The sequence below is a fragment of the Aspergillus viridinutans genome (assembly GCF_018404265.1).
Source record: "Aspergillus viridinutans IFM 47045 DNA, scaffold_2, whole genome shotgun sequence".
Lineage (NCBI taxonomy): Eukaryota > Fungi > Ascomycota > Eurotiomycetes > Eurotiales > Aspergillaceae > Aspergillus > Aspergillus viridinutans.
In genome coordinates, this window is record NW_025091218.1 from 431,925 (window position 1) to 456,397 (window position 24,473).

General features: G+C 50.7%; 12 protein-coding genes across 12 annotated transcripts; 5 read left to right on the forward strand and 7 right to left on the reverse strand.

Moving 5' to 3' along the window:
- Positions 1 to 1,092: 1,092 nt before the first annotated feature.
- vac8 (protein anchor VAC8) lies at positions 1,093 to 3,155 on the forward strand (the record flags this gene model as incomplete). The annotated part of the gene is made up of 6 exons (XM_043266998.1): positions 1,093 to 1,266; positions 1,374 to 1,494; positions 1,555 to 1,668; positions 1,719 to 1,964; positions 2,014 to 2,763; positions 2,824 to 3,155. 6 exons carry the CDS (start codon positions 1,093 to 1,095, stop codon positions 3,153 to 3,155), a joined length of 1,737 nt encoding a protein of 578 aa, XP_043122933.1.
- A 575-nt stretch (positions 3,156 to 3,730) lies between these two features.
- On the forward strand, positions 3,731 to 4,483 carry Aspvir_003750 (exosome non-catalytic core subunit CSL4; the record flags this gene model as incomplete). The annotated part of the gene is made up of 1 exon (XM_043266999.1): positions 3,731 to 4,483. One exon carries the CDS (start codon positions 3,731 to 3,733, stop codon positions 4,481 to 4,483), a length of 753 nt encoding a protein of 250 aa, XP_043122934.1.
- Positions 4,484 to 5,232: 749 nt separating this feature from the next.
- Positions 5,233 to 8,807, reverse strand: Aspvir_003751 (GTPase RIA1; the record flags this gene model as incomplete). The annotated part of the gene is made up of 6 exons (XM_043267000.1): positions 5,233 to 5,612; positions 5,688 to 6,010; positions 6,062 to 7,603; positions 7,657 to 8,591; positions 8,657 to 8,677; positions 8,745 to 8,807. The coding sequence occupies 6 exons, from the start codon at positions 8,805 to 8,807 to the stop codon at positions 5,233 to 5,235; spliced, it is 3,264 nt and encodes a 1,087-aa protein (XP_043122935.1).
- A 385-nt stretch (positions 8,808 to 9,192) lies between these two features.
- Aspvir_003752 (DUF4604 domain-containing protein) lies at positions 9,193 to 9,718 on the reverse strand (the record flags this gene model as incomplete). The annotated part of the gene is made up of 2 exons (XM_043267001.1): positions 9,193 to 9,638; positions 9,688 to 9,718. The coding sequence occupies 2 exons, from the start codon at positions 9,716 to 9,718 to the stop codon at positions 9,193 to 9,195; spliced, it is 477 nt and encodes a 158-aa protein (XP_043122936.1).
- Positions 9,719 to 10,168: 450 nt separating this feature from the next.
- Positions 10,169 to 11,833, forward strand: Aspvir_003753 (WD repeat PRP19 family protein; the record flags this gene model as incomplete). The annotated part of the gene is made up of 5 exons (XM_043267002.1): positions 10,169 to 10,181; positions 10,243 to 10,287; positions 10,341 to 10,779; positions 10,839 to 11,302; positions 11,364 to 11,833. The coding sequence occupies 5 exons, from the start codon at positions 10,169 to 10,171 to the stop codon at positions 11,831 to 11,833; spliced, it is 1,431 nt and encodes a 476-aa protein (XP_043122937.1).
- A 514-nt stretch (positions 11,834 to 12,347) lies between these two features.
- Positions 12,348 to 13,407, reverse strand: Aspvir_003754 (putative RING finger domain protein; the record flags this gene model as incomplete). The annotated part of the gene is made up of 2 exons (XM_043267003.1): positions 12,348 to 13,250; positions 13,360 to 13,407. The coding sequence occupies 2 exons, from the start codon at positions 13,405 to 13,407 to the stop codon at positions 12,348 to 12,350; spliced, it is 951 nt and encodes a 316-aa protein (XP_043122938.1).
- A 572-nt stretch (positions 13,408 to 13,979) lies between these two features.
- Positions 13,980 to 14,521, reverse strand: Aspvir_003755 (mitochondrial 54S ribosomal protein mL43; the record flags this gene model as incomplete). The annotated part of the gene is made up of 3 exons (XM_043267004.1): positions 13,980 to 14,271; positions 14,332 to 14,414; positions 14,483 to 14,521. The coding sequence occupies 3 exons, from the start codon at positions 14,519 to 14,521 to the stop codon at positions 13,980 to 13,982; spliced, it is 414 nt and encodes a 137-aa protein (XP_043122939.1).
- A 305-nt stretch (positions 14,522 to 14,826) lies between these two features.
- On the forward strand, positions 14,827 to 16,173 carry Aspvir_003756 (U1 small nuclear ribonucleoprotein 70 kDa; the record flags this gene model as incomplete). The annotated part of the gene is made up of 4 exons (XM_043267005.1): positions 14,827 to 15,088; positions 15,146 to 15,273; positions 15,322 to 15,418; positions 15,518 to 16,173. The coding sequence occupies 4 exons, from the start codon at positions 14,827 to 14,829 to the stop codon at positions 16,171 to 16,173; spliced, it is 1,143 nt and encodes a 380-aa protein (XP_043122940.1).
- A 794-nt stretch (positions 16,174 to 16,967) lies between these two features.
- On the reverse strand, positions 16,968 to 17,812 carry Aspvir_003757 (ribosome assembly factor MRT4; the record flags this gene model as incomplete). The annotated part of the gene is made up of 2 exons (XM_043267006.1): positions 16,968 to 17,517; positions 17,619 to 17,812. 2 exons carry the CDS (start codon positions 17,810 to 17,812, stop codon positions 16,968 to 16,970), a joined length of 744 nt encoding a protein of 247 aa, XP_043122941.1.
- A 357-nt stretch (positions 17,813 to 18,169) lies between these two features.
- Positions 18,170 to 19,650, forward strand: Aspvir_003758 (mitochondrial distribution and morphology protein 10; the record flags this gene model as incomplete). Its single annotated transcript, XM_043267007.1, has 2 exons — positions 18,170 to 18,266; positions 18,329 to 19,650. The coding sequence occupies 2 exons, from the start codon at positions 18,170 to 18,172 to the stop codon at positions 19,648 to 19,650; spliced, it is 1,419 nt and encodes a 472-aa protein (XP_043122942.1).
- A 342-nt stretch (positions 19,651 to 19,992) lies between these two features.
- Aspvir_003759 (triose-phosphate isomerase TPI1) lies at positions 19,993 to 21,072 on the reverse strand (the record flags this gene model as incomplete). The annotated part of the gene is made up of 6 exons (XM_043267008.1): positions 19,993 to 20,021; positions 20,082 to 20,296; positions 20,351 to 20,463; positions 20,525 to 20,599; positions 20,659 to 20,938; positions 21,035 to 21,072. The coding sequence occupies 6 exons, from the start codon at positions 21,070 to 21,072 to the stop codon at positions 19,993 to 19,995; spliced, it is 750 nt and encodes a 249-aa protein (XP_043122943.1).
- A 594-nt stretch (positions 21,073 to 21,666) lies between these two features.
- On the reverse strand, positions 21,667 to 23,397 carry Aspvir_003760 (uncharacterized protein; the record flags this gene model as incomplete). Its single annotated transcript, XM_043267009.1, has 1 exon — positions 21,667 to 23,397. The coding sequence occupies one exon, from the start codon at positions 23,395 to 23,397 to the stop codon at positions 21,667 to 21,669; it is 1,731 nt and encodes a 576-aa protein (XP_043122944.1).
- Positions 23,398 to 24,473: the final 1,076 nt, after the last annotated feature.

The window sequence follows — 24,473 nt, forward strand, 5'->3', positions numbered from 1 at the left end:
TCAAGGGAAAGTCGGCAAGGCAAACGTAGATGGGAACCAGGCCTGCTGGTAGGATTATGCCTTTTTTAGTTCCCGGAATCGATCAAATGCTTGCCGTTGGTAGTGTGATGACAGTCTACTCCCATATGTGGGCTTTATTCTGCTGCGGATTTATCTCATTGAAAGGGCTATGAGAATGTTTTTGGGTTCTGCAAATAGTAGCCCTCGAAGCGAGCTTGCGAAGTTGTCACTGGTGGCCTTGTTCAGGGGAGTAGGAGGCCTTCGTGTGGTTCATGGCGGATAAATAGCATGGCTGGGGCGGATGCGAGATGGGAGATAAACAGAGGCGAGCGGAAGCTGACGAGGACGAATTACCTCTCTGCATTTTGGGTTTCTTGAAATTGAACTGTAGCAAGAAGCTTTTTAGGTAGCGAAGATTAATTGTAGTCGCATAAACGGTGCTCGACATTGTCTATCTATTCAGTCGATAATCTAGATACCTGCTACGTCCATCAGTGAAACCTAGTCGAAGCATGGTTAGTCTCACTTGGAGCTTCCTTCTCCAGTGACAGCCGCCGTTGACGAGACTAAGGTAACCCAGCTAAACTAGACGGAGCAGCAGACCTGCTAAACCTAAACCAACCTGCCGTCTGCCATCTCCTACCCTTCCCCCCTCCCTCTCGTCTCATAATTCAGCATTCCAAAGGTCGGACACAGACCTTGGAAGAATCAAGAGAATAATTACCTCATCAACTAGAGACAGAGAGGGTTTATCTCACCTTGTCTTCCCGTCCTATCACGCGACGACGTTCCCTACCCTCCCGCGCCTACCTCAGCAGCTAGCTCCAGGTGCTATATGCAAAGCCTCCCGTCCTTTCTGTCATCGCCAATCGACTTCCATTCGCATCCTGCATCTCCTTGCTCGATCAGTCGCATCCCCGGATCGCTTACATCCCCGCGAAAGCTCCCGGTCTGAAAGAGCGGAGATAGAGAGAACAACAAGGGGGAAACTAAAGCTACCCCCCTTTATCTTGATCGACTGCCGTCCCTTACGCCTACCTTCGCTTTGAAACTGACGCTTGCGGGGCCTTCTGGCCTCCCATCACCGAAGATATGACTGCAATCGCAAACGCGTGTCTGTCCTGTCTATCGGCAGTCGACCGCTGGTGTCATATCACGGCCTGTCTCGGTCCTATCGGAGGTCGCTCGCGAGATGGAATTTATGAGACAACGCTAGCAGACAATGAGCGGGAGGCCGTATCCGACTTGCTCGGTTACTTGGAGAACGTACGTCTAGTTTTGTCCGCCTATGCACCTGCGCTTCGCACCTGACATATCTATCAACGTACTCGGGCCTCTGTTTTGCTGTGGAAGCTGACTTTACTGCGTTCTAGCGAGCCGAAACCGACTTCTTCTCCGGCGAGCCGCTTCGCGCCCTGAGCACCCTGGTTTATTCTGATAATGTGGACCTTCAACGAAGTGCTAGCTTGACTTTCGCCGAGATAACTGAGCGAGGTATGTCATATCACCGTTGTAAACCAGAAGTTGGGACTGACGTTATTGTGATTGTCGCAGATGTGCGCGAAGTTGACCGGGACACGCTGGAGCCTATCCTCTTCCTCCTACAGAGCTCGGACATTGAAGTTCAAAGGGCCGCTAGCGCAGCTCTCGGAAATCTTGCCGTCAACGGTTTGTCGCTCAATCTTACATCGTCGTCGAGTAGTGCTGATGGGTTGTAGCCGAGAATAAGGTGCTCATTGTTGCTCTGGGAGGGCTGGCTCCTCTTATACGTCAGATGATGTCGCCCAATGTCGAGGTCCAATGCAACGCGGTGGGTTGTATCACCAATCTAGCGACTCATGAGGACAACAAGGCCAAGATTGCCCGGTCGGGAGCTCTGGGTCCATTGATCCGTTTAGCGAAATCCAAGGACATGCGTGTACAACGTAATGCCACTGGAGCGCTTTTGAATATGACGCATTCTGGTAGGTTGGACCGTAGAACGGTCCTGAGCTTGGCTGACTACTCGCGAAGATGACAACCGACAGCAACTCGTCAATGCCGGTGCAATCCCTGTGCTTGTTCAATTGCTCTCCTCCCCTGACGTCGATGTACAATACTATTGCACGACCGCCCTCAGTAATATCGCTGTCGATGCCTCGAATCGCAAGCGGCTCGCCCAGACAGAGTCACGGTTGGTTCAGTCTCTTGTTCACCTCATGGACTCTTCCACTCCCAAAGTTCAATGTCAAGCCGCCCTTGCACTTCGAAATCTCGCTTCCGACGAGAAATATCAGCTGGAGATTGTTCGTGCAAAGGGGCTTCCGCCTCTCCTGCGCCTGTTGCAGTCGTCATACCTTCCCCTCATTCTTTCTGCTGTCGCATGCATCCGCAATATCTCCATTCATCCTCTCAACGAGTCGCCTATCATCGACGCAGGCTTCCTTAAGCCGTTGGTAGACCTTCTGGGTTCGACAGACAACGAAGAGATACAATGTCACGCCATATCTACACTTCGCAACCTTGCCGCAAGCTCTGATCGCAACAAGGAGCTTGTTCTGCAGGCCGGTGCCGTACAGAAATGCAAAGATCTGGTCCTTAGGGTTCCTCTGAGTGTGCAATCTGAAATGACCGCTGCAATCGCTGTGCTGGCTCTCAGCGATGAATTGAAACCTCATCTGCTCAATCTTGGTGTCTTCGATGTGCTGATTCCCCTTACGAACTCCGAAAGTATCGAGGTCCAGGGCAACAGTGCTGCTGCCTTGGGCAACCTCTCCTCGAAAGGTATGTCACCAGCCATCGCTCTACGACTTTTTTAACCACGCAAGTACTAATGAGCAACAGTTGGCGATTACTCGATCTTCGTTCGTGACTGGGCTGACCCCAACGGCGGCATCCACGGTTATCTCAAAAGGTTCCTTGCAAGCGGTGACCCTACTTTCCAGCACATTGCCATCTGGACTCTCCTTCAATTGCTGGAATCGGAGGACAAGCGACTCATCGGCTACATATCAAAATCAGAAGATATTGTACAGATGGTCAAAACGATCTCGGACAAGAACATCGAATCAGACGAAGAGGATGGGGAGGATGGTGAGGCCGAGGTCATTGCGCTGGCACGGCGATGTCTCGGTTTACTCGGAAATGGTCCAAAACAGACTCTTGTCGATGGCTAATGCGATGCTATCCCATAATTGTCACCGCTTCATTCCTTCTCGTTCATATCTTGACGTTTCTTCCTACCATTCTCAACACATCGGACCTTTACTTACCACAGGGTGCTAAGCGGGCATTGATTCGGTGTCTTTTCTTACGCTTATTTCCTTCGTCAGCGAGCATTTGGTGCGTTTATGGATTCCCGCTAGAATTCTCATCCATAATTGTCTGTTCGTCTATAGTTTTCTTTCAGGACTGTCACGCTTATTTTACCCTGCTTGTGCTGCACATGAATACTGTATTGATGCTAGAGCAGATTTAAAGGTCATAATACTTTGAATCGCAGTATACCTAGATTTATTGAGAAACAATCCATTTCTTTCATCAATTTCCCATCGATATGTTTATGCATCTGTGATCGCGTTGGCTAAATTTATAGGCCGGGGAAACCTCCTTCCGAGCCGCGCTCCGTAAGACCGTGTAGCAAAAATTAGGTACTCCGTAGCTTCCAATCTTCCTCTTCCAAACCAAAATCCAACTCCCTTTTTGCGCCTTGGGGAAGAAGCTTGCCACTTCTTAGTGCCGCTCAGTCGAGATGGCAAGCACTCTACCCTCTTTGGCTATTCCAGGTCAGCGCCTGGGGCCAGTGTCCTCTTACTCTGCAGGACCAGGTACCCACGTGCAGAATGCCAACATTTATGCATCCATTGCTGGACCAGTGGTTGTCCAACAAGCCCAACCCAGCTCCAAAGTAAAATCTATCCTCAGTGTCTCACGGAACCTGCCGAGGAAAACGGACTCTTCTACCTCGACCACACCTGCAAAAACCACCTCCACCACTACGAAACCGAAATTGAGGTACAACACTCTCCCCGCTGTCGACTCAATTGTGTTAGCACGCGTCACCCGTGTCCAGAAACGCCAGGCCACAGTCTCCATCCTCGTCGTGCTCGACGAGTCAGCCAGTTCCCAATCCCCCGATCCGTCGAAGACGGCTTCAGACAACGACAACATCGTCTCCATCCTCACTTCGGCGGCCAATCCTGAGAATCACAGTAGCTCCGACGAGCTTCGCTTCCAGGCGCTTATCCGGAAGGAAGATGTGCGTGCTGTTGAGAAGGATCGCGTCGTGATGGATGAGATGTTCCGTGTTGGAGATATTGTGCGTGGTTCCGTCATCTCCCTGGGTGATCAGAGTTTCTATTATCTTACCACTGCACGCAATGACCTTGGCGTCGTCATGGCCCGTAGTGAGGCTGGCAATATGATGTTTCCCGTTAGCTGGAAAGAGATGAGAGACCCCGTCACTGGTGCTGCAGAATTGCGAAAGGTTGCTCGGCCGTTTTGATCGGCGTCGATGGTTGGATGACGCTTTGGGATTGAAATAAATCGGCGTCGCCTATCATCGAACTTCCACCCCATTGATATTTCCAGAAGATCATCTCACCGACGCTCTGGGCTTGTCTTCTAGTCATTCCAGAGCGAGATAGATCTCGGAAACCTGATCGTGCGAGGAAAATTCGCGATCCGCGGTATTCTTCGGTCCTTGAAGGGGCCATTGGACTATGCCTTTGTTATCAYACCGGCATTCGGATTGTCCATATAGCGGGTCGGAATACGTCGGCGCGACGTTGACGAACAAGCATAGATATGAGATACCTATATGTTCAGCACTCTCGTGAACAATATCCTCCAGCATCACCGCCTACGAGGCTGTTAGCATGGAAGGACCTATTTTATCTTACTCATTCTTAACTTTTCAAACGAGAATGAAGAGATCTTTTCTCCCGTTTCTGATCCTGATGACATATCCTATTCGTTTATTTCTTCACCTCCCTAGTATCCATGGTTCTGGCCAACACAATGCTGAGCTGTGTTTGTCAGGGGAGGAAGATTAATGGTTTGTTCCGCGTGGAGGACTACTCATCTTCTACGACCCTCGCCTACTATTCCTAGTCCTTGATTGATGGATGTGGGAAAATCTCTTTCGAGGGCACAAATTTTGTATCTCTGCAGTATCCATTTGTAAGATGGTAGGTCTGGACTCTTTAGATTTCACAAAGAATTTCAATTCACATTTTTATCACAATACGCTATCTACTTCTTCAACGTCTTCTGCTTCTCCGCATCAATCAACTTCCTACCCTGGACAACCAACCCCTTCCTCCTCCGCACAGCATCCATATACCGTTTCGCCACATTCTCACGGTCAGCCAACTCTCCCAAATCCTCCAGTTCCTCCTCCGTAGCCGGGACCCAGAACGGATCTTCGTCTAGGGCCTCGAAKCCCGCGAAGATGAGCTGCGGCTGTGCAGCACCCGATGTTCGTTTGCGGATTTCCTCAGCGAAGCCGAACGATTCGGCGACGGGGAGGAGGGCCAGGACGGTGAAGAAGGGAGTTCCTTCTTTCATTGTTTCGGAGAGGATGCGGCCACGGCGGCGGGTGATGACGCCGTAGACGCGGCCGAGGACCTCAGCTGTTGTAGCATTGTTAGCCGGTGTTTGAGATGTGCAAGATGGAACAGGGTAATTGGGTTTGGGACTAAACGTACTTGAAGCTTGGATCTCACAACTGTACATTGCGAGCATGATCCGGGGACTCCAATCAAGGAAACCTTGGGCAATACTCTCGCGGACTAGTCGGATGACTTCGCCTGTCAGGCGACCGAGGTCTAGTTCTTCTTCGCTGGCGTTGATGGATAGTTCTTCCAGAAATACGGCGATGCCTTGGATGGGTTCCTGGCAGAGAGGGCCTTGACCTGTTGCGAGCTGGAAGGCGTGCGCGATCTTGTCGTTGAAGTCGCGGACCGTCAGGGAGTCGCGGCTGCTTTCTTCGGTTGTAGCGTTGGGCTGCTGGTTGGGGTCGTCGAGCAGGCTGCGCCAGTTAGATTGACGAAGTTGTCGGAGAGGGTGTAGTCAGACTTACAATTTCTCACAGGTGTTTACCGCAGTGGCGTCAACCAAGATGTTCGGTCCAACCCGTCGAGGACCGAAAGCAGTGATTCGGTCAACGACATTTGCCCATAATTCTTTGTCCTCCTTGACTTCCTTGTTGAAAATCTTGGTGAGTTCTTGTTTGAAGTCCTTCAAGGAAAGCTGATTGCCCTCTCGGGCTTCTCCAGAAGCATCACCGGACTCAACCTGTTGTGTGGTCTCCAACGACCCGTTGCTTGCTTCCGCGTCGGATTTGGCCTCACCCGCTGAGCGCTTCTCGGACTGGAGATGCTTAATTGTTCCAACGTTCTTGGAGATGAAGTCCGTTACTGCTTCAGGCAAGGGCACAACACGCAGCTTGACAGTCAGCTGTTTCGAAGGAGAAACCGTCAGGACACATCCTCGGCCAAGTTCTGGTTTCTTTGGAGGTGCCATTTCCGGCGCGCTGACAATTGTTTCCCGGTAAGGTACGATTGTCTGACCGGTCTGGATCTCGCATTTGGCAAAGCGCTCGCGGAGATCTTTTATGCAGCGCTCAAGATGCAATTCACCGGCAGTCAGAATCACATGCTCACCACTAGGGAGGACCTCATACTGAGCACATGGATCACTTTGTTCGAGGAGACGCAGACCGGTGACCATCTTGTTCAGGTCTGCAGGGTTCGCCGGCTCAAGGGAAACTCTTACAATCGGTGGGGCGTTTAGCGAGACGCCAGCCAAGTTGATACTACCTTCGAGCTGCGAGCAAAGAGTTCCGTTCTTGAGGACATGACCTGCAAGGCCACCGATACCGAAAATCACTCCCGCGGGAACGGTTTTGAGCGGCTCCAGACTCCTGCCCATAAGGAGATATAGGTCCGTGATTTTCACCTTCTGTGGCTCAGGGTGTGCATGAGGATGCGCCGGAGAGAATTTGGGTGCCAGCACATAGACCTCATCACCAACCGAAAGGGTGCCTGAGTACAATCGTGCAAAACCAATCAAGTGCTCCGGGTCTTCCTTTTCCTCTGGTTCCCCTTGTTCCTCGCTGTCATCCAGCGTGGTCACTTCGAACGAGGATGTGATACGCGCGTAGTCGTCCGTCTCATTTAAATTTCCGCCTGCCTCCGCCTGCATCTTCGCGATCTCTTCTCGCTTCTTGCGTGCGATTTCACGGGCTTCGTCTGCCGATAAGGTCGCACCGGAGCGCTTTTTGCTAGCCAGTAGCTCACTTTCAGGGACCGCAACCATCTTACTGACATAGGCTACCACAGGAGCGTCTGTGTCTGTCTTGAACGCTACCATTGCTTCCTTGACCTTCTTGTCGACAAATTCAGCACCAGGGGAGCCGTCAATTAGTCCTGGTAGTCGAGTGGCTTGGGCAGCCGGAGGGCTGGGAAGATATTCAATGACAGACACCAAAAGAGCAGTTGATAACGGAAGCCACATGGAAAACAGGGTCATCATGATATTTCTGGGATCACGCGAGCGAAGAATATAAGGCGGAATTGTGATGTTCAAGGACTTGGTGATCTTCTCCAACAAAGCTGGATCGCTAATATAACATCAGTATCAAAACAACCTCCAATCTTGGCTAATGCAACATACCCTTTGCCTTTGCCTCCACCAGTTGTAGCTTCGTATGCAGCCCAGATACTGTCTAACACCAGTTGAACAAACATTGGCTTGAGGGCACGTCCTTTCAAATGCTTCGGCCCCAAGACACGTTTCGTCTTGGGGTCAAGGTAGAAGTCTCCCCATAGCACTTTCTCAAGAATCGACCGTTTGATTCCTAGTTTCCTCTCGTAGAGAGCGGCAAATTGTCGAACAGTGAAAGCCCAGCCATCGATGGCACTACAGAAAATGACATTGTTTTTCTCCGGAGCGAAGTAGATTTCCTCATCACCCTTTTCCTCAAATTCCGCATCATCGATGCTGCTCATGTTTGTCTCATCGCCTTGTTCCTGCTTCTGAGCGGTTCGAGCAGCGGAGGCATTGATCCGGTCTTCCATGCGCTCTCGCCACTGGAGGTCTTCTTCCATCCGTTCACCCTGGAAGAAACTTCCGATGACGGCGTTGACTTGCTCTAAGAGTCTGCTTAAATGAGAGTAAGCTTCACTGGGGCTCATTTTCAACTCTCCCACCAGTCTGTCGATCTTGTTGATGACCAAGATCGGTTTGAGCTGCTCGACCCAAGTCTGACGTAGCACTGTGACAGTTTGACTGCAGACGCCCTCAACGGCGTCAACAAGAACTAGAGCACCGTTACAGAGCCTTGAAGCTGTCGATACTTCGCTGCTGAAGTCGATATGTCCAGGAGAGTCGATCAGGTTGATCAGGTACTCTTTGGGCTGAGGAGTAGCATCAGGAGACGACCGACGCATCATGGAGAAATACAGGGAGATAGCCGACGACTCCATAGTGATTCCTCGAAGCTGCTCATCTGGACGTGAGTCCAGATAGCGGATCTTGCCCGCCAACTTCGGGGAAATAATGCCATTTGTGGCGATGAGACCATCCGTTAAGGAGGTCTTCCCATGATCCTAAGCCATCGTCACAATCAGGATTAGAAGCGCTCAGGCAGTCAGTTATGCTGTAGAGTACTCACAACGTGGGCAAGGATACAAATCTGCGGTATGGTTAGCACTGAACAAGTAGAAAATATGACATCAAGGTGGGATGGAGGGGTAGCTCACATTCCGTATGTCCTCAGACCTCTGTTGGAGACGGACTAGATCATCTACATTAACGACAGGCATATTAAAGGACCATCGAGTCTATCAAATTTTTCCAGGTTTGACAACCAGAGAGAGTCCTCGTAAGATGAACTTTAGGGTCGGTTCCTCGGTGTTCCGCTGTCGCGGAAACGGGAAAAAAAAAATTATCTTCGGATAATGTGAAGTCAGAGAGAGGTTTCAACATCGCCGATGACAACACACCAAAGGAGAGCTCTGTAACAATTACTTGACAGAGGTTCTAGGCGAGAGACATGCCTTCACCTTGTCCGTCAAATGGTGAACAGGCCTACTGGGTTTACCAATGTACAGCTATATATCTACCCGAAACTGCATTAGCAAAGGTACTATACTCCATTATATCATTATCTAACAGACGTTATCAAGAACTAAGTATAGCATGTTTGCCTCATTCATCGAAGGATAGCTTGATCTTCTTCTTCTTTTGTTTCTGCTTTGCTTTCTGAGGTCCAGTATTCTCTTGCTGCGTGTCATTCTCGGCTTCAACACTATCATCTGCAATGACTTTCGCCTGTTTCCTCTTCTTTGGGCCTCCTATTCCAGCCAAATTCTGCTTTGACGCTCCCTCGACGTCAGGTTTTTCAGTGTCCTTTCTCAACTCATGACCCGACTGTTGTTCGGATGACTCCTGTTGTTTTTCGTCACCGCGTAATAGTGCCTCATATTCTTCCTTTGATATCACCTCGTTACTTTCTTCATCAATGTATGTGGGCTCGTCATCGTCCACGTCATCTTTCTTCGCTAATCGAGGTCGCGCAGCGGGCCTTTCAAGACGACCAGACGTATCTCCGTACTGGTTTCTAAGTTTCTGTAGAAAAGCGGGCTGTTTATTCTCTACCTGGCGTTAGACTAAGTGCATTGTAAGCGAGAACTTATAGCATACCATAGGCGAGATTTTTCGCGTTGAAGGACATGACTCCCGAATACAAGACGCGTTAGTCCCGAATCAGAGAAAGGCACAGTCAGAGATCGGTTTAGCGATGCTTGTGGACAATAGCTAAATTCTAATGCTTCTTCAATGTCTGTTAGTAGCGCGGATGTTCTCAATCGAACTGCATCCTGGCAATAAGGAGGGACTAATAGGACGAAAACGAGGTGGCTTAACCGAGCACGGATGGTTATACCATGATCAGAGTATACAGAGATACTTGCACGCGGAGTAGTATTGCTTAAGAGCGAAATGAACCTGGAATTCTGTACAGTGCGTGAGTTGCATGAGTGCCAAGCAATGGACGATCAGCCAGCTTTGCGGTGCGGCTAACCCAGATAGGGCGGAAGCCTTGTCTCGTCGAAAAGTCCAATGCGGCGGCAGCTCTCGCGTCAAGCAACCTCTCTCTAGACCAACCAACTCATAACACAAAACAATGCTGTGCGCAAGTGAGTTACATCTATTCCATGTCTTGTTTTGCTTGAATGTTTATAGTTAATCATTGAACAGTTTCGGGAGAGGCACCGCAGGTGCCAGTCGTCTCGCCCAAGAGCGGTATGTCAAGGATCTAAGGATTTCCCGAGCTTCATTCGTCTAATAGCGAGCAGGCAGCGTCTTCGAAAGACGTCTCATCGAGGCATATATTGCCGAGAACGGAAAAGATCCAGTAAATGGAGAGGAACTCTCGGTCGACGAGCTCATCGAAGTGAAAAGCCAGCGCGTTGTCCGACCCCGACCTCCTACCCTCACATCCATTCCCTCATTGCTCAGCGTGTTTCAAGAAGAATGGGACGCGCTGGCGCTCGAAACTTACACATTGCGTCAGACCCTTGCCCAGACGCGGCAGGAGCTGAGCGCAGCTCTCTACCAACACGATGCTGCTGTACGAGTCATTGCGAGGTTAACAAAGGAAAGAGACGAAGCTCGCGACGCTTTGTCCAAGGTGACTGTTAGCGCCGGTCGCGCCGGAGGTGAAGAAGCTATGCAGGTCGACTCTACTGGCTTACCCGATGCTGTTCTCGCAAGAATTGAAAGCACACAGGCGTCGTACGTGACATTGCTAATAGCTATTTCAATTCGTCTCTGGTAATGCTAACCTCACCTAGGCTGTCCAAGACTCGTCGCAAGCGACCTGTTCCGGAAGGCTGGGCTACGAGCGACGCCCTTTCTACATACAAGCCCACTGAGACGTCCGAGCCTCTCTGCGGAGGCGGCAAGGCTCTATCCGTTAACGCGGCCGGAGACATGGCTCTCGTAGGGGGCTCTGATGGCACCGTCGGTGTCTACTCCCTGTCTGAGAAACGTGTCGTTGGGAATCTGCAGACAAGCGGCCCGGTTACCAGTGCTGTATGGGCTGGTGATAAGGCAGTCATTGCGTCGTCTACGGGTGCCGTCCAGGTCTTTGAGAATGGCCAAGAAGTGGCGAACTTTTCTTCCCATGCTGGTTCAGCAACTGCTCTTGCTCTGCATGCTACTGGCGACATAATTGGCTCCGTTGGCGTTGATAAGAGCTATGTGTTGTATGACCTGACAACTAACTCTGTCGTCACTCAAATTTTCACAGACGCATGTAAGCAAGGTCTGAATCCTCATTTTGCGACCTAGACTAATTTCCCCCCCTTCTCCTTCAGCTCTTCATACCGTCGCATTCCACCCTGATGGACATCTCATCGCTGCTGGTGGCTCAGATGGTCAGGTCAAGATTTTCGACGTTAAGTCTGGCGCGGCCGCCGCCAATTACGCCATGTCTGGCCCCGTCAAGTGCCTTTACTTCTCCGAGAACGGCACGTTCCTTGCTGCAGTGGCAGATAACTCGACTGTTCTGTCAATCTGGGATCTTCGTAGCTCGAAGGAGATCAAGGTTCTGGAGACGGGCAGCCAGATAGATTCTATCTGCTGGGATTACACTGGGCAATTCCTTCTCACTGGTGGCCCCAGCGGTGTGACTGTTCAGCAATACTCGAAGGCGTCCAAAGAATGGTCGGAGCCTTTGCGCAGTGCCGTTCCAGCAGTAGCAGTGGCTTGGGGCTCTGCTGCCCAGAGCATTGTGGCATTGAACAGCGAAGGTGGAGTCACAGTTTTGACAGCACAGGAGTCATGATACCTTACAGAGAAGGAACCTCTTTTGTACTTCTAGCCAAATGCGTTTCCAATTTCTCTTTTTTAATTATCCTCAATCACTCTAGGCTTAAGAGGTTTACAATCAGGATCGCTACACAAGGCAAGGAAAATGCATGTTTGTTTCAAGGTAGAATGAATAAATGAGATGCCTCATGCCTCTACTATCCAGAAAAAGTCCCTCAAGGGAAGAGAAAATCTGATGCCCTCGCGCCCACAGTACACATGCAATGGGGTATCAAGAATAGGGAAACCGAAAAAACGCTTTAACTCCGCCGAAGACACACCATGCGAACCCGATCATCGTTGAACATACGGCCACAGAATACCGGCGATCAGAGGTATATCTGGAACATTGATTTAGGTGCGCTGACAGGTTTACCGCAATCAATGACCTGACATTTAGAGAATGGTTTGGTTCTCTGGGGAGTCTTCTTAGCCTTGGAAACAGCACGATTCCTGGCACATTCGCCACAGTATACCTTGGAAAAAGTCAGCTAGGTCCCGACATATGGTAGGAAGCTGGCACGAACATGTCCACAAGGTTTCGATACCCATATCTGTTGCTTTGTCTCATCCCCTGTTCCGAGCTCCTCATCACAATTTGGGCACACGACCAGATCGTCCTCCCCAGCGCTTCTCGTAAATCCTTCGGAGGGAGGACTTGGCGCTTTGTACGAGCTCTGACGGGAGCCTCTATCTGAAGTCAACCCAGAAGTAGGATACTCAACTCTCAATGACCTATCCCCGACTATCGCGAGATCCATGGCATCCTCAAGATCGATAGCTTCCTCCGCAGCACCAAGCAAAAACATATCCACCTCATCGGGCGGAACACGTTGACGTTGAAGCTCTCGTGCTCTCCATGCGATTTCTTGTCTGAAGCTTTCCTCTCTTGACATGAGATGACGCGGTGCCATTTCACGTTGCAATCGTATTAAATCCCAGAGATTCGCCCCTATGAAGCCCCGATTTCTAGGCGGAGGTGCCGGCACTGACTCTGGCTGGCGAACGGTAGCTCCGACAAACTGCACTTCCGGGCTGCTTGGGGAATCTACTCGAATTATATCTTCTGGTTCTTCAAGATCGACCACTTCGGCCATTATGTCTCTTCCAAATCGTGGTAGTCGTGGTGTTGTTCGCGAGTTGCCATTTTGCGGTCTTCTCTGGTCTTCCGGACTATCTGGCTCATTCGTCAAATCTATTACATCCTCTGTTAGAGGAGAGTCAGACATTATCGGGCGACGGAAATCATATCCATCTCCAGGATATCTCATCGGTGGCAACGGTGGGCGGCTATGCGGAGAATTGTGGCCTTGGGACGAGGATGGTTCAGCGTCTGAGCGCCAGCGAGACTGATGCTGGCTTCGTGATGGTTCAGACATATGATGATGAGGACGCTATGAAGAATAGTCATTAGATATGCTTGCGAAAAGTTCTGGTGGGTTTGTGTTGGTATCGTAAAGAAATGCCCCGCTCTGTGTAGTTCATGAATGCAATGGAACAAACCTTTCTTGGCCGCGCCGCCACAAACTGGATGCCTGAATCACCGTTCATGTCGAGGATGTGAGGTCAATGTCATTAAACGGAAAGAGCTGGACTGATAGGGGGAGAACATGGAAGGTAAGGGACGCTGGAGCATCCGGAGTCGGTAGGGCCTCCCGTTATTGTTGGTGGAGGCACTAGCTGGTTCCGAGTCTGTGGTGGAGAGATGTCATACCGCCGCCCAATGCATAAATTTATAAGCAGTGGCAAAAGGCATCTAGCAAGTAGGCAAAACCACGAACTGGCGCAATGTAGCATGATCTGAGGAAAAGATCATAAATGCTGGCGCGAATCATAGTCAAGGAAGAGACAAGACTTGTTAACCGGAGCCATTATCTTTCAGAAGTGCTATGACTGAGTTGTAGTAGATAACGATCCATAGCAGCGGTTCATGCAACCCGCTGTTTATCTGACATTGAAAGGTATCTATTTTGTACATACCGTGCAATGACCCCTAATAGAAAGGCCTTGGGGTTGTTAAGGAAAAACACGACCAGCATAGAAATAACCCATGATATACATTATACACAGAAAAGGCTGAAAGATGGAGCCTCAACACCACTCTAAACATCCCCAACACTGCTTCATACCATCTTGAGATCTCCGTGGTACGGGGACCAGATGCCTCTTACACTCTCGTTGATACTGGTGACGGGTTTCTTGGTGCGCTTGAGCTTCTCGCCGCTGGCTTCCTTGAGCAGATTCGCCTTGTTCAGAATTTGTTCAGGTTCCATATTCCGAACGCAGATGGCTTTCTCTCGTCCGTTGATATAGTGACCTTTGATTACAGGGTGTTTGTGCGGCCGTGGTGATACTCGGATTTCGATCTGAGGGTTGGCTTTGGCGAAGGAGGGTAGAGAGTGTTTCAGGAAAGCGCTGCATGACAGAACCACTTAATTTGATTCATTGATAGAGTAAAAGGAGGGCTGGACTTACACCATGCCTCTCGAACTACCAGCCCAGTCGCAGTAGTGGAAATCCAAACGTTTGCATTGTAGGATGAAGGCGCCCACGCCGTTCTGTAATTCGCAGTACGTCAGTCACTGAAAGGAGGCAATCATTGTTTGGCAAGGTGCTTGCATCATACCCTGGCCTTAGCTGCCGTCCTGATGCCTTGTACAGGCATTTTGTGATGTATTTTATGATCGCTGTCGGTGTCTAGCAAGTCATCTAGGAACAATTCGGCGACTTTTCAAGACCGCAAGCAAGGTGGTTCCCCATTGGCTGGCGGCAATCCCGCTTAGCGCGTCTGGCGCTTCTGTAGCCGTGGATCCAGGCAACTAATGGAGAACGCGAAACTCTCAACAACCTGGCCGCGAGAATCTGAGTCCGAGGGAACCTACCTAAACTCCTACCTATCGTTTCCCTCATGACTTCGAATCACTTTGAGAAGTTGTCGCTAGCTTGAAACAAAATCATTGAAGGATCAAAATGACGGACAAACTCCCTCCTCCCCTCCTGGCGCTCTTCCAGCCTCGTCCACCGTTACGTTACGTTCCTCCCATTGATCGCGCACCCGAAGATGTCAAGAAGAGTACCATTGGCGGCATCGCAGATTTTCTTGGAGAACTCAAGAAATACGAAGAGGAAGTTCCTTACAATGCCACAGAAAGCTGGCTGCAACGCAAGTGGCGTCAGAAGCTCGAGAAAAAGGAGAGGCTGAATAAGCAGGTGACTGAAAGCCTTGAAACTTGTAAGAGCCTTGACCATAGATTCGACGTTCGATCATGAGTGCTAACCGTCTGCCTAGATGATCCTTCGAATGATTCTCAAGCTCGGGGCGATCCCTTCAGGACTCTATTTGTTGCTAGACTGAGCTACGACGTAAAGGAGTCCGACCTAGAACGAGAGTTCGGTAGATTTGGGCCAATTGAAAGAGTGAGTTTATTTGCATTCGAAGTGTCATTCAAAGCTAACTTCTGCTAGATCCGCATTGTAAAAGACACAGTCACACCGAAGGGCTCAAAGAAGCCACACAGGGGCTATGCTTTCATCGTATATGAGCGTGAAAAGGACATGAAAGGTACTACTACTACTCACGATTATAGTGAGATATCTGAGACTTCTCTTGACCCCAAAAATTTGGCTCGTTGCTGACCTGATCATCCTTGTCCCGGCTCAGCTGCCTATAAAGAGACAGATGGAATCCGAATCAAGGATCGACGTGTCTTGGTAGATGTGGAACGTGGCCGCACAGTCAAAGGCTGGAAGCCTCGCCGCTTCGGCGGAGGCTTGGGAGGACGTGGCTATACTAAGGCGTTACCCTCGCGTCCCACCGGTCCCGGATCTTTCGGTCCGCCTTCTGGCCCTGGAGGGTTTGGCGGTGGATTCCGTGGCGGATTTGGAGGTAGAGGATTTCGAGGAGGATATCGCGGCGGCGATCGCTTTGGCCCTCGTGGCGGTATTGGTTATCAGGGCGGACGCAACGGCTTCGGTGGACAGGCTCCACCAAACGCTCCCTCCGGTCCCGGTGGTGGCCGGAATGCTGGCTTTGGAGGCGGCTATGCTGGTGGTGGAAAGTATGAGAGAGATGCCCGAGCCCCAGGTGTAACTGGCAGCAACCGCGAGCCTATCAGGCCCAGAGAGGGCTACTCAGAGCGAGACCGACGTGATCACGATCGTGATCGGGAAGGTGACCGTCACAGAGACCGTGATCGGGATCGCTACCGTGACCGCGACCGCGAACGTGACAGATATGGTGGCCGGGAAGACCATGGCCGCAAGAGATATCACGAAGACGATTCCTACGAGGATCCTCGCGCTAAAAGGAGGTACTGAACGTCCTTTACTGGATTAAGTTCCCCATCCAGGCGTCAGCATGGTTTGCTGGTGGGTATCTATGCCTGATCTTTTCCTTTCTTCCCTTGTCCTCTTTGATGCAATGGGTAAGGCAAGGTCACTTCAACAAAAATCAACGCCGACATTTACGACCATGGAAGCATTAATAACTCGCACAGTCGAACCGATGTGCCACCTTTATCTGCTTGTCACCAGGCATCTTCATCAGCTGAAGGCTTCACTTGTTACTTTTTCCTTTACGAAGGGTCAAGGTTTGAAGGCACTATTCGTGATGGCCCCTTTTCCTCCTTACGATCTCGTGGTCTCGCCTCTGTTCTGCGTGTTTTCCATCTCGTTTTCTTGTGTCGACCCGTTTAGGGTCTCTGTTACTCTGCAGGGGGTAAGTATGTATTTTAGGTAGCCGTCATTTTCCTAGGTGCAATTTGGTTGGGATCCGGGGATGCTCAGGTAAGAGACGCAGGTAAGGCATATTTAACGGCCATGTTGATGCCAGAATTCCTCGTATGCAAGTAAGAACGGGTAAACTGTCTACATAACTTCATGCTTGTCACCTTGTAGCTTTCTGACTCTGAATGGAAGATGTCCTGCATAATTGCTTTTCCGCGTGGTATTCTATGTCCATCGTACGCTCATCCGGCAACATATAGGATGGATTCATGATCTTCGAAGAATATAAAAAGAAAAAACACGAAAGAACGCCTATGCCCAACTCCAATCAATGCCCAGGAAATTTTGGGGGTAAAAGAAGAAAAAGAACGGTCTTGGAAGTGAAATTACTGTCCGTCAACCTCCATGCCCTCATCCTTCTCGAGGATCTTAATTTCACCGGTACTCCGAGTCCATTGCGCCTTTAGATCGACACGGAATTCGGCAGTAGCAACACCGAACATCTTCAGCAACGTTGTCTGTCTCGAGTCCAGAACCTCTCCCTCTTTGCAGACAGGGTAGCCCTCTTGCCCATCAGTCAGCTCGAGCATAACCTTGCCCTTCACTAGACGAGTAGGAACGCCCAGTTTGCGCAGCTCCGGCTCGATCGTGTGGCTGACGGGTTCGTCTTCGGACGCAGGAATCTCACCAGCACGGGAGTACACCTGGCCATTGGGGATGCTGAATGAGCGGGTGCTGACTGTGCCGGCACGGGCGAAGTCGAGGGGGCGGAAGGCGTCGAAGTAGGTGAGGACGGACTCGGGATCGCGCGAGGTGAAGAGAAGACCGACGGCACCTGTCAGGTAGGGAGAGAGCTTGTGCAGGTTGGGTGCGGCCTCGGTCTCGGGGTTGTGGCCGAGGGCAACGGACATGACTTTAGTTTTGCCAAAGAAGAGACTATTTGAAATGTTAGCCATTGAAGCACGATGATGTTTTATATTGCATATTGTGAAATTGTATATCTCGCGGGGCTGATCCTGAAAAACGGGAACTCTCACCGACTATCGGCAAATTCGGTGCGCACATCCTTCAAATAGGTGTTGCGCATGTTATCGACGGAGAAAACGAATAGGTGATCATAATTCTCGATACATTCGCGGATATTGGCATAAAGTCGTCTGGTCTGTTCCTTGTGGGACTTCTTGGTGACCTTCGACTCGTGGACGATTCTGGCACGCTTTGAACGAGGCATTGCGAAAAAATTATGGAATTTGAATTTCTGAAAGTGATTATACCGATGCGAGTCCCTGTATGCCTTAGAAGATGTGGAAATATACAGATTCGGAAAATTGACTCGGAGGAGTAGAAAGATACGATTATTTTTTTCATTTCTGATAACAAGCGGATTAATGTTGATGCGGGGCTTATCCGATTACGCTAAGTCGTATAAGGAAATGAGCTGATGATGTTGGGGCTTCAACCTTCTCTTTCCAAGGTCACCATCGTCATTAATTATCCATGTGCTGGATTTATCTCTCTCTCAGTGGAGATGGACTTATAATAATGGACAACGGCTGGGCTGAAGAACTGAGTTGAGACATCCCTGACAATGCTTGACTTCATGGACTACATCCAATTGGCATTCGCCGAGGCGACCAACTGGAACCGCGACAACTCATATTCGTCCCTGACAGCCACAGCGCAATGTATGTGAACTCGCCTCATGTATAAGCTCAGATAATTATGATCTTAACTTGATTGCATACAGCATTACTCGATTTCTCGACGCCGGAGCGTCTGCGCGTCCATCTTTCATCCCTAGCCACGCCTCACTTCGCGACCAGTTATACCCTCGGCACAGTTGGATTGATCGATGGCTCCGTATCGTACCTCTACAGCACTGTGCCTTTGAACAATACTCCCAGCCGGAGCGCCCTTATTCCACTGCGCAAGCTAGCGCGCGGTTATCGCCAAGTTCAGCCTCCAGTTGCCCCGGTTGAAGATTGGGGTTGGCAGTCACTTCTTGACGGATTTGGATCCTCCGAGTCCAAACCCTCCGGCAATGGCCATAGTCAACCTTCACTCGGGCGGAAGGCGACTCTGCTCAATGCAACTTTACACCTTCCTCCCCCGACAACTCTGAACGCCTTGTTCTTGCGCCGGATCTCACCAACCATGCAGCTGTCATTGGCAGTCTGCTCGACCCGGGGACCTCCTCTATCAAACTCTGCGCCGCAAGCTTCTCTCCTGGGTCAACTCTCCCACGACACGGGCAAGTATAGCAATGAATACCTGTTCAGCACGGACAATTCTTTGTTCGGCTGGCGGGGGCTGTGGAACTTCGGCCCAGACCCGCGCCATCCCAAGGAGAATTCATCACCACGACTATCACTACTATCAGCCGGAGCAGAAGCATATTACTCCCCCGTCTCTTCGCTCATCGGCATGTCAACTGGGTTACGGTTCAGCACCCTACCAGCAGCCACCGAGATGCCGTCATCATCATCATCATCGACATCTAGTACAACCACAACCTCAAACCACGGCACCCCGATCTCCACCTTCCCATACACCCTCACCCTGGTCCTAACTCCACTCACCGGCTCCCTATCAACCACCTACTCCCTCCGCGCCTCACCCAACCTAGCCTTCAGCTCCCGCTTCGGCTTCAACGTCTACAGCTGGGAAAGCGAAATGGTCGCCGGCTGTGAACTATGGCGGAAACGAAGGAAATCCCCGCAGCCGCCGATCGATGACGACGGCCTTGAATGGGCCAGGCGGAAGATGCGCATGACCGATCCCACTGCCTTTCCTCCCGTGGATCCCCCCCCTACTCACAATGGAGACGAGGAAAATGAATCAGTTCTGAAGATCCGCGTCGATCAGTCCTGGAACGTGCGGTTGCTGTGGGAGGGCCGTGTGAAGGAGCTTCTGGTTAGCGCGGGTGTGGGGTTAGGTCCGAGTTCGTTTTCTTCGTCTTCGTGGGCTGCGACTTCGACTGCGGCGGGGGGTGGGCAGTCTGTTGGTGGGGGTGTTTCTGGGAAGTCGTATTGGCATGGTGTTGGGGTGTCGGTTTCGTATTCGTCGTGAGAGCGACATATTCTATACTCTGTATATGACCTGCATCGTTCTTTGTATATAGCGCTTTCTACCATGTCCTAAATATGGATTAGGATAGAATTTACCCAAGATTTTACGAATGTTAGAGAATTGAACCAGCCGTATCGCATACTTCACTTTATTTACATTTACTTTTTTATTTATCGTTGAGATATATAGCCTGAACTCCACCAGCTGAATGGGCGAACGTAAGCAAGCTTATATAATTCCCCAGAGCGCCTTTTAAGAGCCCGATTGCGATTCATGATCTGTATCCCTGCCGGTACTAGAGCGGCGGCAGGACTTTGTGAGGAAGATTCCATTGTATGTCGATTACAGACGGGCGTTGATGATCTCGACGACTAGAGGTCACATTGTTAGTCTATAACTTCGACGCTCAATTGGCGGAAAGGATTCCTTACAGGCAGGCTTCAAGCTGGCACCGCCAACCAAGAAACCATCAACGTCGGACTGCTTGGCCAGTTCGCGGCAGTTCTTCTCGCTAACGGAGCCACCGTAGATAATGCGGACGTTCTCAGAGGCCTCGGCGGAGACGGCGTCGCTGAGCCATTTGCGGATGGCGGCGTGGACCTCCTGGGCCTGCTCGGTGGTAGCGACCTTGCCGGTGCCGATGGCCCTGCAGTATGTTGTTAGTACTTAGTGTGAATTAATGTGTTTGTGAGCGACTAACCAGACAGGCTCGTAAGCAATGACGACCTTCTCCCACTGCTCCTTGGACAGCTCCTTGGCGACAGCGTTGAGCTGCCTTCTAACGACGTCGATTGTCTTGCCGGCCTCACGCTCCTATGTAGTGTTAGTCTACTGGATACGTGGGGAATAGAACCGAGCGAATAGAATAACTTACCTCCAGGGTCTCACCAATGCAAAGGATGACGCTCAGGCCACCATCAATGGCAGCCTTGGTCTTGCGAGCAATGAACTAATCAGACATGTCAGCCATTCCATTCCCAATCCGGCAGATTCCAGCGAGTAACGTACCTCGTCAGTCTCCTTAAGGATAACACGACGCTCGCTGTGTCCGATGATAGCCCAGTCAATCTTAGCATCCTTGAGCTGCTCAACGCTGATTTCACCGGTGAAAGCACCGTTGGGCTTGTCGAAGACGTTCTGGGCGGCAACGCCAATCTTGGAGTCGGCAGTCTGGCGGGCAAGGAGGAGGTAGAGGGAAGTGGGGGAGATGACGACTTCGACCGAGGGGTCGAGCTTGGCCTCATTGAGGTTCTTGATGATGGAAGTGATGGTGTCAGTGACACCGTTCCTATCATTTCGCCGAGAATGTTAGCAGCTGTTCAATTGCGGGCTGGGATGGTGAAGCTGCGAGGGGGACTGCGGGGCATTGGGTTAGAGCTCATACATCTTGAAGTTACCGCCGACGAAGAATTGGCGAGGCATTTTGGCTGAGTGTATAGAGAAATGAAAGAAATGGAAAAGTATGCAGAAAAGATGAATCTGAACAGTCTGGAAAGATGTGTATGAGGGAAGAAAAGCAGGAAGCTACTAGCCTGAAGTAACCGACGTTTATGGAGTTTATGACGGAAGACGAAGAGAAAACGGGAGACGGCGGGGCTGAAGGCCTTCATGCCTTACCGAACTGGCAGAAACAGGGAGGGGCTTATCCATAACACTTGTCCTGCGTCACTTTGGTCCACTTCACCTCACCGGGGAGCTGATGAGCTGTCCTGCTGCGTGTACATGTGAGATGATTCTTCAATTGGCTCGTCTAATACGAAAAGGATGTCCAGGTAGTTATCTGCGGAGTGTAGGCTATTCAAAACTATTGTTCTTTATAATTGCATGTACCTAATTTTTAACAGACAAGATACTAGTAACGCCCGTTTACCCAGTGGTATCCCTGTTGACCGATTGACCGAAACCCCAAAAGTGTACATTACAGCATGGGAGACAGAAAGGGGGGGAAATGAACGGAAATAAAATCAAAATGATAAGGAGAAAGTTAAAGGAGCGTAGAGAAAGGCCCAGAGAAGTTCACAGGTAATATCGACGCTGAAAGAGACCTGGTTCTCGAAGCGACAGGTGTCGGTCCAAATAACGCGCTTCTTCGAGTTTCTCGTCCAACATCCGAGCCTGATGCTCGACCAGCTTCTCCCGCCGTTCCACTCTCGCTTCCCGATCATCCAGGATTCGCGTTCTGATGTCATTCCTCTCACGGCCCTTAAGCAGGTTATCACCGACGTATGCTAGGTCCAGGTCGGTCGAGTTCGCGGGTGCTTGCACAATCTTAGGTCGGCTCCGGGGCTGTTGCTGGACGGCACTCTCTTTCGGTTGAGCCTTCGCAGTTCGCTTGCTTGATTGCTTGCTATTTGCTGGGATCACCTCGACATAGCCGACTGGGTATTTCGTGCGGTTGAGCTTCGAGTCTGAAGCAGTCTTGGTCGGCTTCTTGCGGGAATGAGTCCTGTAAGCGACCTCAGGGCGGTTCTGCCTTGACGCGGAGTTTTGGCGATGAAGACTCCCGCGCCATGATTTCGGTCTTTTTGGCGCCTCGTCAATAATGTCCTCAGAGCCTTCGGTAGCTGAGCTTTCGTCCTCAAAGTCAAACAGCTCGGACTCATCATCTCCTATGCTGCTCGACTCAGGAGGCCACTCTGCCTCAGGCCCAACGTGCAGACTTGACGACCGGGGTGTATATTTCGCTCTGGTTTGATTGTGAACTTCTGGCCTCATGAAGGGTTGATCTGCATGATGATTGACTTGATTGGGGCCAAGACCACGATCATGGCTCTGAGGATGCGCAACAGGAGCGACTGGGATGATACGTATACCCGGATTTTGGGGCTGAAATTGAGGGTTGTTGCCTGAATGAGGTACCCCGTGATGATGCATCTCTGGTTGTTGGTGCATTCCTGACCATTGCGTCTGTTGATGGTGCTGCTGCCTTGCCGTATCAGCGTGAGCCTGAGGAGGGAAATGTGGTTGCTGGTACGCATGCTGAGGATGTTGCTGCGCTTGATTCATGTTCGCTGGCATTTGTGCATGGCTGATAGCCGGCTCACTCCATTGGCCATTCATCTCGACAATTCTCGGTCTTCGCACATCTTCCGCTACGAAGTTGTTGGGGTCGACAGGGTGCTCCTCCCTGAGCTTGGAATGAGTCTGGACATCCGCTGGTTCGACCGTCACCGGCCTTCTAACAATCACCACATCCATCGAGAGCGTCTCAAAATCACCGCGACGAGCACCCTTGCCTTTGACCGGCTTTGAGTCTTCCTTGATGTAAGCGCAGGTCCATTCGAATCGAGGGTCACTGCGTCTGTGCTCATTGATTAATTGATCCACATGGGTCCGTTTCAGTTTTGATAGTGCTTGATATTGCTCAACAGCAGTAGACTTCTGTGCTCGCTTCTGCACCAACTGAAACAGGTCTGCCTGGCTCAAGTTCATCCTTGTTTTCTGGACTTGATTCCAAGTGGACTTTTGGCCGGGTGCTGCCTCGGCCTTGAAGAAGGTGTACCCAAAGTAATAGTATGGAGAACGCGTGTGCTCTCTGAAGGGTTCGGAGCGGCCTGTTTGCTGGTAGCTGCCTTGGGCAGACCTTTGGGGGTTCACATGAAGCTGAGTCATTTGGTCCGCCAGATATCCATGATCTATCTGACCAGGATCATGGTGCTGAGTGATGCGAGGATCCTCGTGCGGACCAGCTGGCGGGTGATGAAGAGGAGGGACAGGCGGACCCATATTTTGATTGACGATCACCATGGTTTGCCTAAGTGTGCTTTCTGTACCAGCACCAAGACGAGAGCACAGTCCTAGGAGGTAAGGGAAGTGTCTCCAGGGCTAATACAACATATACGTATCAAAGCAGGGAATACCAGAGCCAAGGGCAGTTAATAGCATATACAGATGAGGGTGAGACCATAAACATCAAGGCTAATGGAAAGGACACGGAGACATCTTTAAGCTCCAGGCAGAAAGCAGGACCTGGAGGGGCTCTTTCGGCCTTTTCAATGCAAAAGGTGGCTGCTGAGCGACCACTCAGGTTTCAGTGTGAAGTATCCATGCGCTTCTGCCTGCCATTTTCTCTGCACTCTCTTCACACGCGACAGAAAAAATTTTCGACCCTGCAGGGAATGAAGTCATGGGCAAGTCCCCCTGGTCAGGTGGATGATTCGTCGATGATAACAAAATAACGACCAGAGGTGTCGCAGACCTGCATATCAGGCACAGAAACACGAGTGTAATGGGGCGCAGGACGTGCCCGGGCAAGTCTATTGCGAAGGTCTGACCTGGTTGCTGAGGCTGTTCCTCCTGGTCGTGGAGGCCTCAGCCGCAAAGCAGTGGCTGTGCAGGAGACATAGCAAGCGTGAACTCAGGGTCGAATGGAGGACATTCGTCAATGTTGGTCTAGATCAGAGAGTAAGCAAAACATCAGTTTGACTGTCCAGAATACTATGTTGGGGATGTAGATGATTCCTGCAACTGTGGATGCCCTGTACTACCGCGGAGCTGCATCACCGCCGGTCTCCAAAATGATGAGTTGCTTTTTCCGCGAGGCTCTGCTCCTCAAGCAAAGACTGGAATTGCAGCCTAGTCTGCCGTCACCTTCCCCCAGTGTTGTATTTTTTTTTTGATAATGGTACCTTCGTTCTGTGACTGGTGGATGGGAACGTGCAAGTAGAGAGGATTGGGCACTCCGTGCCGCTCGATCCTGCAGCTAAGAGATGTTCAAAGCAGGCACCATCGCGCCTCTGTGCAGTCATGCTCATCAGCCATCCACAGTGCATAGTATCATGTTTTAAGCTAACTAGGTAGTCCAGTTACTGTATCCTTGCCTT